Source organism: Neomonachus schauinslandi, chromosome X (genome assembly GCF_002201575.2).
Source record: "Neomonachus schauinslandi chromosome X, ASM220157v2, whole genome shotgun sequence".
Classification (NCBI taxonomy): Eukaryota; Metazoa; Chordata; class Mammalia; order Carnivora; family Phocidae; genus Neomonachus; species Neomonachus schauinslandi.
Window position 1 is genome coordinate 68,916,470 of NC_058419.1, and position 17,465 is coordinate 68,933,934.

Sequence of the window (17,465 nt, forward strand, 5' to 3'; positions counted from 1 at the left end):
CTTTCCATCTAGAATGTAGAGCTTCAGTGACAGTTACCCACTTGCTGTTTCTTTAATAAATCCTGTGTGTGACACGTTTCCGATGACCTAGGAACACTTATCCAGTAAAATTAATTAAGGGTATCCCCTCCTCTCCTCCCCACCAGTGATGGCTGCTTCCCTGTTTCCAGAGATTTGGGGAGACAAACTAACATAATCAAGGCATAAGTGAGGAAAAGAATAGTATATGACAGGGGATAGGATCAGCTCTCCTGCCAAAACAGAAAAAGAAGGAAGAAATTGTGGGGGAGACCTCCCCAAGGAGTTCATCTAGATGGATGCTTCCATGGAATGGTGACAGAAAATTAAAGGTAACAGAGAAAAGAGTTAAAACAACCAACTTACCACTTTGAGAACCACATCCACTGAGTATCTGAATCCTCAGCCAACGCGAAACAGCCTTGCTCAAAAACCTTCAGAGGCTCCTTATTACCTGTAACGAGGGTAACATTTGGCCCATGGCTTGTTTTTGTATGGCCAGCAATTTAAGAATTTTTTTTTTTTACATTCTTACAAGGTCATAAAGAAAAAAAAACGTAGTAGAGACCATGTGGGCTTGGCAAAGCCTAAAATATTTGCCATGTAGCCCCTTGGTCGGCTAACCCTTGGCCTGTAACACTGGTTCTCAAATTCGCATATGTAGCATGGTGACCCCAGGAAGCTTGTTTTAAAATGCAGATTCCTGGGCCATGTCCACCAGATACTCAGATTCAGTAGGTCCGGTCACGAAACGCAAGGAGCTGCATTTTAGCCGCAGTCCAGCCAGTCCACAGGCCACACTTTAAAAAGCAGTGCTCTGCAAGGTAAAGTCTGCACTCTTTGCCCTGTCTTTTGAGGCCTGCCTGAAAGAGACCTTGCCTCCTCTCGCCAGTCTTCTCATTCACTACCTGCTGTCCAGGCTACTCGACTCAGTGATCCCCAGGCATGTCTCAGTGCTCCCACCATGCCCCCCCACCCCGACTTTGCATTACTCTTTCCTAACTTAGTTTTGCTTTTTCCTCCAAGTTCTCCCCAGGAGCTCAAGTTCCAACAGTAGCACATTTGCCCTAACCACTCCAGCCCAAGTGTTCTCTCCCTTCCTCAAGTCCTGTATTGTTTATATCGCTGACTTGCTATTTAATTATATATTGTCTTGTATTGTTAGTTAAATCTTTAATGTGTCTATGTCTTCTCCTCCCATAGAAACTTTCAGTTCCTCCAGAGCAGAGATCAAGTTGTTTACTTCTTTCTGTCCTGCACAATGGCTTGAACAAACAGAACTATGCATATAGCAGTGGTTCAGTAAAATATTTGTTGAATGAATGATTATGAAATTCAAACTGTTAGTCTCAGAGCTCAAGAATAGAATCAACTCTAATTGAACCACGTAAGAATGAAATGACTGTCACCTGAAACCGTTCTTTCCATTTGCAATGTTATTTCTACACCATTTAGAGTTTCCTGTTTTAGCCCAACTTTTATGGTGTGTTTCATTTCAGTTTATTTCCCCCTCTTCAGCACCTCCCTTCCAGTGACCTCTGCCCTGCCTCCAAACTCTTACACATTTGGTTTATTTTAAATCTCCCATGATTCCATAACTAGCATTCTGTGGTGGCTTCGCTAGCACTCTTAGCCTGTCCTCCCTTTCTTTCACCTCCTTTTGTTTACCTAACCACTGTTCTCTTTCACACTCAGCCCCATACCGTCCACCTATCTGTCTGTGTCCCTTTTTTAAAGTGTGATTTGCTAACAATACCTAATGGCATTTCCCACGAGAGGAGATACAAATAGCTACTAAACATACGATAAGGTCCTCAACACTCTAACACTCAGAGAAACGCAAACTAAACAAGATCCTTTTTTCTGCCTAAGTTTAAAAAGAATAACACCCATTGACAGTCAGGGTGTGAGAAAATGGGAACCCTCATAAACCACCGATAGAAGGATAAATTGGTACCACCTTTGTGGATCAAGAAATAATCAGGATTTTTATGAATTGTCCTTGTTTATACTTCAGTTTCTAAGTTAAAATGCGATTTTAATGTTTTGTTTTGTTTTATTTTGTTTACTTAATGCCTGTGCCTGGAGCCTTTAACTGGTTTTAACTGCCTCCCTGGGGCAAAACATAAGGCTTGGGAAATTCAAACATACCTGTGATACACAAATACAGTTAATATTTTTCTAAGGTCTCTTTTGGCCTCTAATGAAGACTGAAAGCATTAAGTAAACACAGAGACAGTTTCTTTATTTGAAGTATAGAAGAGGATAGTACATGAATTTGCTAATAGTCCTTCCATTTTACAAATGGACTATCTGAATATAGCATGACAATATGTGATTCTGGGAGGAAAGGTGTGGAGGTGGGCAGTGCATTTATCTGAAATAAGTAGTGGCTTGTAAGAGTTACATCTTCCATCTCTCAAACCTGTATTCATTTTCTGCCTCTGTTTAAATGGAAAGGAGACACCTTTCTAGAAAAGCACCCCCCCCACCTTCTTTCTTCAAGCTTTAAAACTTTGTTATAAAGGTACTATTAAGGGATGCACCAGGACTGTTAGCCTTCCTTGTTTTGGCGAGAAAGATATACTCTAAGCTGCTTAGACTTTGGGTGATCGGCACTTATAACCAAATCTATATCATAGAGAAGCACTTTATAATTAGGTTTTCACTACATGATGCCTAATGTTTGTATTAGTCATATATTGCAGAGGATTGCCACATTGTACTTCTTTGGGGAAAAAAAAATCCCAAGAATCTAACTAGAACCACTGAAACAAAACAGATCATAAAACTTCCAAGATGGTGCCAGTTCCCTATTGATAATGCTTCGATTCTGAGCTCAAGCCCTCCACACCTTTTAGAAGAGGTTTTTTGTTTTGTTTCTTTTTTTAAAAAAGATTTTATTTATTTTTGTGAGAGAGAGAGAGAGCACGAGCAGGAGGAGGGAGAGAGGGAGAAGCGGACTCCCCGCCGAGCAGGGAGCCCAACGCAGGGCTCAATCCCAGGACCCCGGGATCATGACCTGAGCCGAAGGCAGCCGCTTAACCGTCTGAGCCCCCCAGGCGTCCTAGAAGAGGTTGTCTAAGGGAGCCTGGACATCCCGTTGCTTGGAAAGGGCAAGTCAAGTTATAACTTGCCGTGCATTTGAAAAGGAACCCCAAAACTTCACTTGGGACCAGAGTTCTACCTCATCCTATAACAACAGAGATCAAAGACTGGAGGGTCTTGTTCCTTTTATTCCTCAGCTTGTTAGCTTTATTATTGCTATCCTCCCTCTTACTTCCCACAGCTGCTTCCTAGCATTTCAGTTGTTGCAAATGGGAGTTGCATATATAAAGTGATTCTTCTGCTGTTTTTTTTTTTTTTTTCCTCTGATGAGTAAAAAAAATGACTTCAGTTTCACCTCCAAAGTCATGACAGTGTCCCTGCACAAATTCTCCCCGGGATTTTTCCCAGGCAAGTAATCTGTGTGCTCAGTATTACATTTGAAGAAGACATGCTACAGCTCTTCTATACATGCTTATGTTTCATATTTAGATAGTTCCATGCTGTTGGTACTTTATTGGTGTTACTCTGTGCAACATTTTAACACAGGTCATTTCAGGCGACAATGATAGGAGGAACGAACTACTGTTTCTCCAGATGACTTTTATGGACTGTCAATAGACAGCTCACTTATACTTCCTGTCCTATCAGATACCCTTTGTAACTCCTAACGTCCTGATAAGTACAATGATATACTAATATTATATCAATCCAAGACATATGGAAAGTCAAGCAAAGCAGTTCACCTTTTTCTGTTCTTTAATTTGATCTAGCCAAGTGGAAACTAAGGTTTTTCCATTTTCTTATGGTTTTCCTCTTTCCCCAACATTGTTTACAGCAGTTACTTCTCTGTATTATTTTTCTTAATTTCATTCCCTCAGAAATCATCGCTAATCCAGGACCGTTCTTCTACTTGACCTTTTACTGTCCTGAAGTCCTATCAGAGAATCCTTCAAGTTTTCTAATGCTTGTGTTCTTAAAACTGTTCCTGGTGCTCCTCTCTTTCACAGGAACAGGTGACGTGTCTGATGTTGGCCTAGGGAAGGGGCGGTACTACAGTGTAAATGTGCCCATTCAGGATGGCATACAGGATGAGAAGTATTACCACATCTGTGAAAGGTATGGCAGTAACACTGGGCCAGTAACAAGTGGATTGCATTTCTGTAGGATGAAAGGACCCCCAGTCTTACAGAATTCTTGTTGTCAAGGAACAATTTGGGGGAAAAAAAAAAGAGCCACTGTATACCTATGTAGCTTTTGTACACTGATCGTTGTACTTAATTGATCAGGTTGCCATCACTTGTTTAGGAGAGCTGAGCGTTTAGAACAGAGCCACACTCTTGGTTTGATCTTACCTGCTGCCCCATCTGATTAAGGTCATTCCAAGAGCAGAGCTTCTGAGCTGGCCTGGGTTATCCCTTGTCTGCTACTTTCTTAGCCAAAACCTGCATGTATTTCATTCCATTAGCCTGCGAGGGTTCATTTCCGCTTCCCATTATGGAGATCTGCTTCCACCCACTGGTGTGAATATTAGAAAGTTCTTCATTACGAGTTCTTGAGTTCTGTCCTTTGCGTTACAATTGGGGTCAGAAATCTGTTCTTTTTACACTGTGGTTAAGGATCAAATTACAGCCGCTTCTAGGAAGACAGTTTGGTGCCAATGAGGACGAGTAGACCATTGGGACTGAAAAGCCCTACAGAACGGGGTGGGGGGGAGGGGTAAACTCATATGCATAAAAATTGCGATTGGTCAGGTACAAATTCACTGCTGACATCGGCAGTAGAGAAAGTAAGTCTGACTAGAAGTCAGCAAGTCAACATTACTTAAGGTAAGTAATGGGGATGGAGGTGCTTTTGATTCCTAGCCCACTCAGCTCAGATTTCGCCCACCCTCTGGTGGAAACGGGGACTCCCCAAAGGAGCCCACGTTGGCCATCATCACCAGCGGTTGTATAAACAAAGCAGAAGTATTAAAAAATAAAAACTTGATGCTTCAAAGGTGCCTCTTAGCTCAAGAGATTTGGCAAGCCAAGTCATCATGCAGCAGCTCTAGCCTCTTCGTGGTCTTGATCATGTCCCCTGGCTACCTCTGTATTGTCAGACTGAAAAGGCCTTTATTTTTGGAGCCTGCCATTGATGGTTTTAATTGCCTTTCTTTGTTCCCCTCAGGCTCTGTTCTGTCCTTCTTGAGATGTGCAGATCAGAGCTGCTTATGTAACTTTACCAATGAAGATATCCTGTGGTTCTGTGTAAAAGGAGAATTATTTTTTCTTTTAATCCCCTTCTCGAGAGTGTTCAACATTTTGCTGTCCTTTTTTTTTTTTTTTTTTTTTTACCATGGCAAGAAACTCGGTTTTTCTCTTCAGTGCTCTCTCCACAGGGTTTCCTAGAGCTTGCTTTTTCCTGGGCCTTAATTGAAAAGTCAGCACCCATCATCCTGCAGGGAGAGTTTGTAGTACCTGGCCTTCCCTAAATAAATTACCTTACACATGCCCCTATTGAAGCCCATCTGCCAATCATAAAACCCTCTGGAGATCTACCTTTATCCCCCATCATTCTGGCATTTCACTGACTAGAAAAGCTGAGTATTCTCTGCCGACCTGGGGAGTGCCCACTCCCAAGGAAATCTACTACTCACCCTCCTTCCGTGAGCATAATGTCTGTTTCTCCCTTATATTTTCTCTCTCTCTCTCTCTCTCTCTCTCTCTCTCTCTCTCAACCAGTTCCTACTACAGGACAAAAAAAAAAAATGTTTAATCCCATAGTAATTCCTGTTTCAATATAGATTCGGTATCAGACTTAATTAGAAGCATTTAAAAAGTGAATTTAGTGGACACCTGGGTGGCTCAGTTGGTTGGGCGTCTACCTTCAGCTCAGGTCATGATCCCAGGGGCCTGGGATCGAGCCCCGCATTGGGTTCCCTACTCGGTGGGGAGCCTGCTTCTTCCTCTCCCTCTACCATTCCCTCCACTTGTGCTCTCTGGCTGTCTATCTCTCTGTCAAATAAATAAATAAAATCTTTTTAAAAATAAATAATAAAAATAAAATAAATAATAAATAAAAAGTGAATTTAGCCCCAAAGAAAAGATCCACAGGCGATCACATATATGATTTCCCTTTACAGAAATCATGTTGCAGCCCCCACCCTAGTGTACAGGAGGCCAGCACTGATTAAAGATTCTCCCAGCTTGCTTACTAAAGTACCAGACACTCATCACCTTATAGTTCCCAGGGCCCCTTTTGCGTCATGGAGGCACACCACCAATCTACACAGTGATCATCCAGAATAACAGGTTCCAGGTTTTCATGAGAGGTACAATAATTGTCCCCTTTGATTTCTTTCAGAAGTCAAGTCTGGTCAAGGCGTTATGTGAAGGCACTTCTGATTCCAAGGGTGCCAGGAAGGCTTCCTGACCCAAACACCTCTCCCATCTGTTGCCTGAAATTCCTTTAACAGGAAATATAGTTTTATTCTACAATGAGAAATAGGTTTTTAAAGTGGAATTTTGCCACAACCCCTCCTCCTAACTTTCACTCTGCCAGAGACGTATGCTTTCTCCATAGCAAGTTTTGAAAGGCTTAAGAGCACGAGCACCCTGAGCATTCAGAGGAGCAAGAATTGGGTTAGTGGAGCAGTAGAGGGAAAGAGGCACAAAAAACCAAAACAATCTTTGCCAACTAAATAGTTTTGCAGAGGTTCAGCCCTGGTAACTATATCACTTAGGTCCAGTCATTATGTTTTTGACTGCTTGTAGTTTGTTGCTGGGGAGCAGAGTCTCTTGCCCTTTTTCCATTATGCTCGCTGACCCATCTGCCTACCTCAAAAGATATAGTCAACACAGGAATGGCTTACTCATGTAAAAAAGTCCTGCTGTCTCCTTTTAATCCTTCGTGTTCCATGAGCCCACTGATTTTCTGGCTCGCTCCTTACCTCTGGTAAATAAAAGATCTCTTATTACTGGTTCACCTAAAAGATGCTCTAATTTTCGTTTGCCACTCAATTTCTAGTTTGCTCCTGAACTGCCTCTCCCTGTGGGATTCATGAGTCCTTTTTCCTTTACTATCCTTTCTTCCTGTATGGCTTTTTCCTCTGCTATAGCATTTTTGACTTTGCCAGCTAGTCTGACTTAATGATTTCATCTTAAGGTTGAGCACACCCTCTTTTTTTTTTTTAAGATTTTATTTATTTGAGAGAAAGAGAGAGAGGGAGAGAGAGCACAAGCGGGAGGAGGGGCAGAGGGAGAAAGAGAAGCAGATTCCCCGCTGAGTGGGGAGCCTGCCGTGGGGCTCAATCCCAGGACCCCAGGATCATGACCTGAGCCAAAGGCAGACACTTAACCGACTGAGTCACCCAGGCACCCCGAGCACACCCTCTTAATTTAATTTAAAAAACGGGGGGGGGGGCCTTAGGGTTTTTTTTTTTTAATAGACTAGATAAGGAATCTACATAGACATTTTCAGCACCAAAAGACCTTGGGTTCCATTTTATATGCAAGATAATCTCAGTCAGAGATACCTAGGTCATTCAATACTCATTTGGAAGGGCAAGGGTCACTGATTCCCAAAAGCTTCCCATAATTTTCATGGGAGCTACTAGAGTTGCTATTATAAGTAGAACCCTGTTTTAACTAGCATAAAGGAATATCAACATCATTCTTGTAAGCACACCTCCTCCTTCAGATAGAAGCTGTGGGCCCAGTATAGAGACGATGGTTATATTCTTGATTTACATGAAAGCCCACTCCCCCTCCTTGGCCACATGCACACATACACACAGTTTGCTGGAAGAGGAAGGCTGTTTTGCCAAAGGGAGGGTTTTGCTGGTTTCCAAGCTATGTCATCTGAAGGAGGAAATACTGCTCTGCCTATGTTTAACTTGTTCTTGCTCTCTAACTGCATCTGAATGCAATGAGATAGTCTTAATAATGTTTAAGCTATTACCTAAAACATTGCGTTGATGACTTTGGGAGCATTTATAGTTAAAGACTATGGGACAGAAGGAGAATGACACGTACTTCCTTGCTGTGGGTTCAAGAGAGGTTTTGATAAATAGTAGGGTACTGCTCTGAAACCTCAAATCTTGCAAAATGACCAAACCACTTGCCCACTGTGAACTGTTATGACATATGTGTAGTTTGAAGAAGAAATTCAGGGTTGTACTTAAACTTCTTAGTTTTTATCCTACCTATCATTTTATAGCTCTAACAGCCAAAAAACAGCCTTTACTAAATATCCAATTAGTATATACCTCATAGGAAAGCTATATATATATATATATATATATATATATATATAGTGTGTATGGATACAAAATATATTGAAGTTGACAGTTCAACATTTTGGAAAAAACACCCTCACATTTTATTAACAATATTCAACTATTAACTTGGTAAGATAATTAAGTACAGACACTGCATAAATATTTCACCGAAAGAAAAACACATTGTTAAACAAACTTCACAATGAACAGGACTAATGAAAGGCTCTATTAAACAGGACTTTTCATGCAATAGCAGTCTTTATATCCACATATGCAAAACTTTGCTCATAAGAGCTATCAACCCAACCAAGGAAATAATCTCATTCTGCTGAACTAGGGTTCCTAATAGTAGTTTATTAAAGTAAAAATCTACCTGTATTCAGTCCTTGGCCTATTTAACTTGAGTCCTGTGGCTTATCTTCTGTAGCTCAAAATTGAAAGAAACCTTTCTTACCCCTCAAAGACCACTGACCTAAAGAAAAATTTAAAGATTCCTGAAGTGAAAAAAAAAAAACCTTAATATTTTCCTCCTTTCTTTTATGAGAGAAATATTATACTACTCTATTGTAAATAATTTTTTATAACTCTTCAACTGCTAACTGCAAATGTTAATTGTCCTGTGCATGGGCTAACCAGAGTAAACTACCCAGAAAGAACTTGTTCTCTAGGGCAACAGCAAGCTCATTAAAGGAAGAGCTCATTTAAGCCGAAGGTTTTTTTTAAGATTTTATTTTTTTTATTTATTTCACAGAGATAGAGAGCACAAGTAGGCAGAGCGGCAGGCAGAGGGAGAGGGAGAAGCAGGCTCCCCACTGAGCAGGGAGCCCGATACGGGGCTCGATCCCAGGACCCTGGGATCATGACCTGAGCTGAAGTCAGATGCCTAATCGACTGAGCCACCCAGGCGTCCCTAAGCCTAAGTTTTTATTCCTTTGGGGAATTCCTTTTGTCCATCTATACTGAGCTCCACGGCTATCCAACAAGGAAAAGAAAAAAGCATCACTAATACTTAATGTAATGTCTCAGTAGTTTATGTTTATTGTGTGAGCCAGAATTCACCTCTCTGAAGCCACTCTGACCTCCCTACGAAAGAACTGAGCACCTCAAGTCATCTTACAAGATTTTTAAAAATATTAAAAAAGTAAAGTGGGGGAGCTACCATGCAAGTAGGGGATTTGTGTATGTTTAAGTATAATAACACGGTTTTATTCATTCATTCAGCAAATATCTGTTGAGCATCTGCTTTATGCCAGCACCGTATCTAGGTACTGACGGTGGTAAACAAGACGGATTAGGCTCCCACCCTGGAGCATAGCTCCAAGGGAGCACTTGCCTATGTCAGGAATTGCACGAAACATTTATTTGATCCTTCTCATTTGATCCTTATAGCAACATATAATCTACAATGCCTACAAAGGTGGGTATTCTAATTCCCATCTTACAAATGAGAAAACTAGAGCTTAGAAAAGTTGATTTGCGGGCGCCTGGGTGGCTCAGTTGGTTAAGCGACTGCCTTCGGCTCAGGTCATGATCCCGGGGTCCTGGGATCGAGTCCCGCATCGGGCTCCCGGCTCAGCAAGGAGCCTGCTTCTCCTTCTGACCCTCTCCTCTCTCATGCTGTTTCTCTCTCGCTCGCTCTCTAATAAATAAATAAATAAAATCTTTAAAAAAAAAAAAAAAAGAAAAGTTGATTTGCTTCAGGTCACACAACCAGTAAGTGGTGAAGCCAGAGTTTAAATCCACATCTGTCTGCCTGTTAACCATCAGCTACCATGTCCCCGAAGTGTCACCTACAAGTATGAATTTTTTTTCACAAGGCAAAAATACCATCCCCAAGACTTCTTGGAAAATTTTATCTCAGGGGATTACAGAAAACTTCTTTAAAAAGAAACCGTTTAAGTTTATGCATATGAGCCACATGATTTATAGTATACATAATTCGTCGTGTTTATGTTTGTGAAAGTGCAACTTGGGTTTTTTGGGGGAAAATAGAATCTCCTGATCCTGAGGAATTCATTTGTAATTTTATGGATAGAAAACAAGAATAACTATTGCCAGATTTTACTTCTTGGGTTTTAAATTCCTAATTAAAGTTTGGAAACATGGAGATTGTATAAATCTGCTTTTTCCTTTATTTTCAATGGAGAAAATCCTGACTTTCTGCTTTAGAAAAGTAAAGAGTGTCACATGTCATTTTATAGAGGTCTTCTCGTGGAATTATATCCGTTTCACGTGTGTTTTTCTTTAGATTGGTATTGCTAAAGACTTTTAACATTATGCATTTTTGCAACTGTAGGCATAATTTATATCATCTCTTGGTCCTGGCAGAAGGCCCTATCTACATGTAGGGTGGAGATTCTTCATCTGTGCTATCAGCCATTCATCCATACCGATGGAATAAAATGAGAACCAAGAGACATCGCTAAAGGACATTTAAGTGAAATGTTTCCATTCACTATTGACTTTTAATGTTAATATTTAAAGAAGAGATGTTTTAATGATGATAGGTTTTTCTTTCATTGTAATGATAAATCATCTAGAATTTATCTTCCACTTGGGACTCCAAACTCCTTATCATTCAATTTTACAATCAGGTAGATAGATTCTCAGTGAAAGAGAACCCAACAATTACAGCCTACTGCTCTGGGCTTGGTGATGTGGCAAAAGCTATACAAGTACGTGTTCATACATAAATATTTTAAGCAATACAAATATTTTGAAATTCTCTTTCAATTGATGAGAAGGGAAGAATCCTCTAGAAATCTGCATTTAAGAACAGATATTCAGGGGCGCCTGGGTGGCTCAGTTGGTTAAGCGACTGCCTTCGGCTCAGGTCATGATCCTGGAGTCCCTGGATGGAGTCCTGCATCGGGCTTCCTGCTCGGCAGGGAGTCTGCTTCGTCCTCTGACCCTATCCCCTCTCAGGTGTTCTCTCTCTCTCATTCTCTCTCTCTCAAATAAATAAATAAAATCTTAAAAAAAAAAAAAAAAAAAAGAACAGATATTCAGATAGCCTTACATTTTTATCACAATCTGAGAGCTGGTAAAAATTCTTTACAAAATTTTTCTCCCCCACTTCAGCTGGGTCATGGCTTCACCACCCTGATCATCCCTAGCTCACTTTGGCCCAGTGATAAAGGCAACAGAATCTGCTACTTCATTTCTAAGCCTTACACTTTGATCTCAGCCCTCTATGAGTAAGATATTTGCATTAAATGCTTTGGGTCTATTTGGTAAACTTCTATCCTGCCTCTATGTGTGGTATGGCAGATGTAAAATTGCCTATTGTTTCTGGAAGAGGGATGACTCAGACACTGATTAAATTTGCTATTAACATTAGCCACAGGTGAAAATGAGGCCAAAATGGGCCATTCGTTTATTGTTCCTAGTTTGATGTGTCTTTTATGATATTACATTCAAAAGATATCAAGTGCCTATGAATATAGGATAATTTGGAGGGAGGATACTGACCTCAATTATCTAAATTGTCCTGTACCCTCTGTCAGTGAGCTCACCCTGCCTGTCCCCAGTACTTAGTTAGGGTTGCAGTGGAGAATTGGTTTTTTTTTTCCCCTCTCTGATCCTTTGAGCTTTAAATCCAGGTGCTTAGGGGCACCTTGGTGGCTCAGTTAAGCGTCTGCCTTCGGCTCAGGTCATGATCCCGGGGTCCTGGGATCGAGCCCCACATCGGGCTCCCTGCTCGGAGGGGAGCCTACTTCTCCCTCAGCCTGCCGCTCCCCCTGCTTGTGTTCTCTCTTTCTCTCTCTCTCTCTCTCTGACCAATAAATAAATAAAATCTTTTTAAAAATAAATAAATCTAAATAAATCAATCAATCCAGGTGGTTAGAGGGACAGTTCTTATATTCGTCTCCTCTCCCTCTTGGCCAGTGTCTTTCATGACCAGGAGTTCCTAAACTCCTGCACCAAGTAGCCCTGACTCCATGACAGCCCCCTACTCCAGCAGTCTTCACAGGTGATATTTTTTTCATTTAAGTCAAGGAGGCCAATCTGGAATTCTGTGGGTTGGTTCTGCCAGTCCGGTGTGCACCTTTCCTTCTCTCTTCTTAGTGCTGAATGATCTTTATGCCCTGGAGAAAGTGACCTGATTCTTCCACAGCAGTTTAATAGGTTCTGATGCTAGAACATGCTCTGAAACTATCCAGAGACAGGAAGACCATGCTCATAAATGGAAATCTTGGAAATTATACCCTTTCGTGCAGGGCTGCTCTGAAAAGAATTCTAAAATTGACCATATCTGTACTTGATAGAATGTTCTGACATCAAACTCATATTACCCCTCTCAGCTGCTATCCACGATGTATCCCCTACCCCCATCCCAAGTCTCCCCCCTCTGATGTTATCTTATCACTGCTCTGTCCCTTCAGTCAAGCCAAGAAAAACTACCCTTTAGGCTTTGCTTTCACATGTTATAGCTTTGCATGACCGCGCCTGACACTGCTGTTCCACCCAGCAGCTGCCAGCACTGATGAGCTGCCTCGGTGTATTCTGTTGACATGGACCGTACAGAGATTAAGTCAGGTCTGGTGTCCCCCACCTGACAAAAAGGCCCGATGCTAAGTTGGGCTGAGCTCTGCTCTCTGTGCACTGTTACCCACTGCACTATCAGGAAAGAGGCATACCCACTGGTCTCCAAAGAAGGACCAAAGAACAGACCCCTATAACCCAGCAATTGCACTCCTGCATATTTACCCCAAAGACACAGATATAGTGAAAAGAAGGGCCATATGCACCCCAACGTTCATAGCAGCAATGTCCGCAATAGCCAAACTGTGGAAAGACCCGAGATGCCCTTCAACAGATGAATGGATCAAGAAGATGTGGTCCATATATACAATGGACTATGACTCAGCCATCAGAAAGGATGAATACCCAACTTTTACATCAACATGGATGGGACTGGAGGAGATTATGCTAAGTGAAATAAGTCAAGCAGAGAAAGTCATTATCATATGGTTTCACTAATTTGTGGAACATAAGGAATAGCATGGAGGACATTAGGAGAAGGAAGGGAAAAATGAAGGGAGGGAAATCGGAAGGAGAGATGAACCATGAGAGACTATGGACCTGAGAAACAAACAGGGTTCTAGAGGGGAGGGGGGAGGGGGGATTGGTTAGCCCGGTGATGGGTATTAAGGAGGGCATGTACTGCATGGAGCACTGGGTGTTACACGAAAACAATGGATCGTGGATCACCCCATCAAAAACCAATGGTATATTGTATGGTGACTAACATAACATAATAAAATTTTAAAAAAGAAAAAAGAAAAAACCATACTGAACAAGCAGCCACTGAGTTAACAAGTGAAAGGGTACGTGTGTGTGTGTGTGTGTGTGTGTGTGTGTGTGTGTGCCGGGCACTAAAGGCAACGTGTTTGCCTAGAGACTACGCAGGTGCCGCTGAGGAGTGAGCCGGAGGGAAAGGGGTTTATGTGTGCCCACTCCAAGCAGAAGAATCCCAAAGAGAAAGGCAAGGGATGTAGCAGTAGGGGTGGGGGGACATCTTAAATATATTAGGAATGAAAGTAGAAAAATATCTCTTCCATTTAAATATAGGCAAGCCTCAGTAACTCAGCCTAATGAGAGGAAAGTCAGTCTGAATCATGGAATATTTTTTAATGCATTTTTATTACTTGCAAGCACTGGACATGGTAGTAATTCAGCCTAGACTAACAGCATCATACAGCACCTCGGGGAAGGAGCTTTAAGAATCATTGGTAATTAGCATATCAATTATTTGTATGTAAGTGGATGTGCACAAAGTGCACAAAAAGTTTATTCTCCTAAGTAGGACAAACATTCCCCAGTGCAATCCTGTTTACACTATTAATTTGCTTAGCCAGCCCTTTTTGTGCCAAGATAGATGTATGTAAGACATGCTTATTTCCTCGGGGAAGAATGAATCGCTTCCCTGTGTTTAGTCCAGTAACTAAGAAGCGGAGCGCCACTTGATTGGTTTGGGATTTCCAGGATATGGAGTTTTGAATTTGCATACAGACTAGAGAGATTTCATATGGAGAAGATCTGGCGGCCATTGCCAGAGACCCAGTTTCCCCATCTGGATTTCATTGAAGTGATCTGGATTTCATCAAGCAACAGGACACTGATCCTAAATGATCCACCAGACACTCCAACATAGGCATGTTTAAAATACATCCTGCCCCAGAAAAATAACTGTTAAAATATGATGAGTTGGAGTTATTCTATGTGCAGTGCTTAAAAGTCATAAAAACGCATTTCTTTTTAAGTCCCACAAAAACCATGCAATATCAAGTTAATGATGAAAATCAATCCCCAAACTCTTTCTTACACACCTCATTGTGTGACGGCATTGCAGAAATTTCCAGTCATCTGGGAAATGATATTTTATTTTGATGAGCTGCACCAGGTGCTAACTATATGGCAGGATTTTGTCTTTGAATCTTAGGGAGGCCCTCCTTAGTAAAGAAGAGTGAGGGAAAAGCTAGGGGCATGTTTATTGTTAACAAATCATTATTTTCTACCTAAGTTTGAAAATCAGAGCAGTCGAATTGAAAAAGAAGTGTCACGTACATAGGGAAGGTAAAAAATATGGTTAGGAAATGAGAAACAGAGGTACGGGCCTATATTTCTACCTGTACTTATTAAACTACGCTCTAGGTAAATCGTAAAGTCTGCAAGGCTTTGCATAAGCACCAGCAGTAAATATACACACAAACGTTGCAACTACAGTTTGGAATGATTCCAGCTCTCTCCTTTCCCCCAAGGGCATCACTATCCAGGGTCTGCAAAGGCCAAATAGCTGTTTGGCTTCCAATCTGATTTTTTGCCCAAGAAATCAGAGAAGTCGGTTTCAATTTTAATAATATATTCTCCCAACCTCTATCTAACAGAAAGGCATTTGTGTTTCTGCCCCTTCTTAAAGGGAATTTTGTGTTTGGTGAAAGGTAGTAGATTGGCAGCACTGGAAAAGGAATTACTGTATTCCCAGAACAGGTATAACCGGGCAGTGACACTATGAAATTGCTCTCTGCCTTTGGGGAACATTAGAGTACTATTTGGGAAGTCACTGCCATGGTGCGCTGTGTTGAACTCCACAGTATCATAGTGGGCTGAAAGAATTAGCATAGCACTCAAAGGGCCTGACTTCAGGCCATTCATTTACTCATTCAGCATTAGGGAGCGCTTATAATGGGCCTGGTGCTGGGAGAAGACTTCTGTAAATGTTCTATCATTTAATCCTCACAACAACCCTGGGAGGGAGAAAATACTCTTCTTGGTTTTACAGAGAAGGAAACTGAGGTTCAGAGAAGTGAAGTGATTTGTCCAAGTTGCTGTTGCAAGCACTTTGAGCCCAAGTGCAGTGTTCTCCCTGAACCCTGTGCCGCGGAGGCCGCAGAGAGGATGGATGAGACCTATACCCAAATAATGTGACATAGAGCTGAATGCCATCTATGCTATGTGAGTGGTCTTGGTGGTTACAGAGCAGTGACATGTCCTACCTGAAAGGAAATAAAGAGCTGATTCGTATACATCTAGCCTTAGGGTTCATATTCTTTAAGTCTTCTTCCATTTCGGTTTTGTTTGAGTTTTTTGTTTATTTGTTCCAGCTTAGCTCTCCAAACCAGCCTGCCTCTTCCCCCTGCCCAATAATACACACTCTGTTTGCTAGGGCCTCTGGCCTTTCAGAATAAGAGGAGCTAAAGAGCACTAGGGTTGAGTGAAAAGAGCACTGGATTCGATTTAGAATTAGTGTTCTAATTCTAACTCTCACGATTCACTCTGGGCCACTGGTAAGGTCCTTTAATTCTGAATGACTCACTTGCTCCTGTGAGAATGAGAATGGTTTATTTCAAAGAGGTAAAGAGATTAAGTAATAATAAAGTAAAAATAGTGCACAGCCCTTTCTGTTGCCAAGATGACATATAATTGATGAGTAGAATTACTACAAGGCATGTAGTAAAGAAAGAAATGCCAATTAGAATTCATGTTTCTATATAATAGACTCAGCAATGAGAGAAGAGATGCCCATGTAAAATGTTAAGAAACTGCATCTTGAAAATTAAAACAGCCAAAGGGATGTAAGGATTGATTGTTTGTTGGGGGTAGTAGTTAGGGGTTTCGGGGCTTGAGGTTTGTTTTATTTTGTGACTTCGGGTTTTTTGTTTTGTTTGTTTGTACTAAAGATGTTAATGAAACCAGCACAGCTTGTCTGATGCTAAAAGCAGAAAGAGAAACTTAATAGGGAATTAGATGTCTTCTGGATATGGCCAAGGGGTACCCATGGCCCCAAACAAAATGACACATCATCCTCGTTGCAGGGAGTCCCCCACCCCAATTCTCTGCATCCCTGAACCATTTGTAAAAAATATTCAGGAATCACTGAGGCATTTACCATATGCTGCATCCATGGCAGGTTGAGTTTTTGCAGAATGAGTCAGCAGTACCTGAGTTGAGATAGGATTGAGGGAATTTAGAGAAAACATGCCTGTGAAAAGTTAAAGAGCTCCCATTTGGGACTTGATTAGTGATACTTTGGGTCCTTAACACAGTCCCTCTCTGAGTCCCATCCAATGCAATCGATTTAAAATTTATGTTATAGAAAAGGCTTCACTGCTGGCAATAACTTTGCTCAGGCTGATTTGGGGAGTGAACAGCATTAGTAACAAATATTTCTCTCTTCTCTCCCTCTGCATTCTACCCTTTTTGGTTTTTCAACTTCAAATTCCTCCTTTTTAAATCTGTCTTGAGGAAGTCTCTAGAGGATGCTGAGAGTGCTTGTTGGAAAACATAAAGATGATAAGACTGGTCTAGGCTGGTTTGCAAGTTAAAAAGTCAGGAGATGTGGGCGCCTGGGTGGCTCAGTCGGTTAAGCGTCTGCCTTCGGCTCTGGTCATGGTCCCGGGGTCCTGGGATTGAGTCCCGCATCGGGCTTCCTGCTCGGCAGGAAGCCTGCTTCTCCCTCTCCCACTCCCCTTGCTTGTGTTCCCTCTCTCGCTGTGTCTCTCTCTGTCAAATAAATAAAATCTTTAAAAAAATTTTTAAAAAGTCAGGAGATGAGCCTGCCCCATCAGAGGTCTGGCTAGAATGACAAATTTGGGTTACATGATCCTACCATCAGCATTGATTACGGGTAACTGTAACA

At 41.5% G+C, this 17,465-nt stretch overlaps 1 protein-coding gene across 1 annotated transcript in view; it reads left to right on the top strand.

The window, feature by feature from the left end:
* The window catches only part of HDAC8 (histone deacetylase 8), a 215,038-nt gene that overhangs the window by 62,767 nt on the left and 134,806 nt on the right, over nucleotides 1-17,465 (top strand). Inside the window, exons 6-7 of the mRNA XM_044911727.1 lie at nucleotides 3,398-3,474; nucleotides 4,074-4,182. Of these exons, the coding sequence (XP_044767662.1) occupies nucleotides 3,398-3,474; nucleotides 4,074-4,182 (186 nt within the window). The remainder of the gene's footprint in view (nucleotides 1-3,397; nucleotides 3,475-4,073; nucleotides 4,183-17,465) is intronic.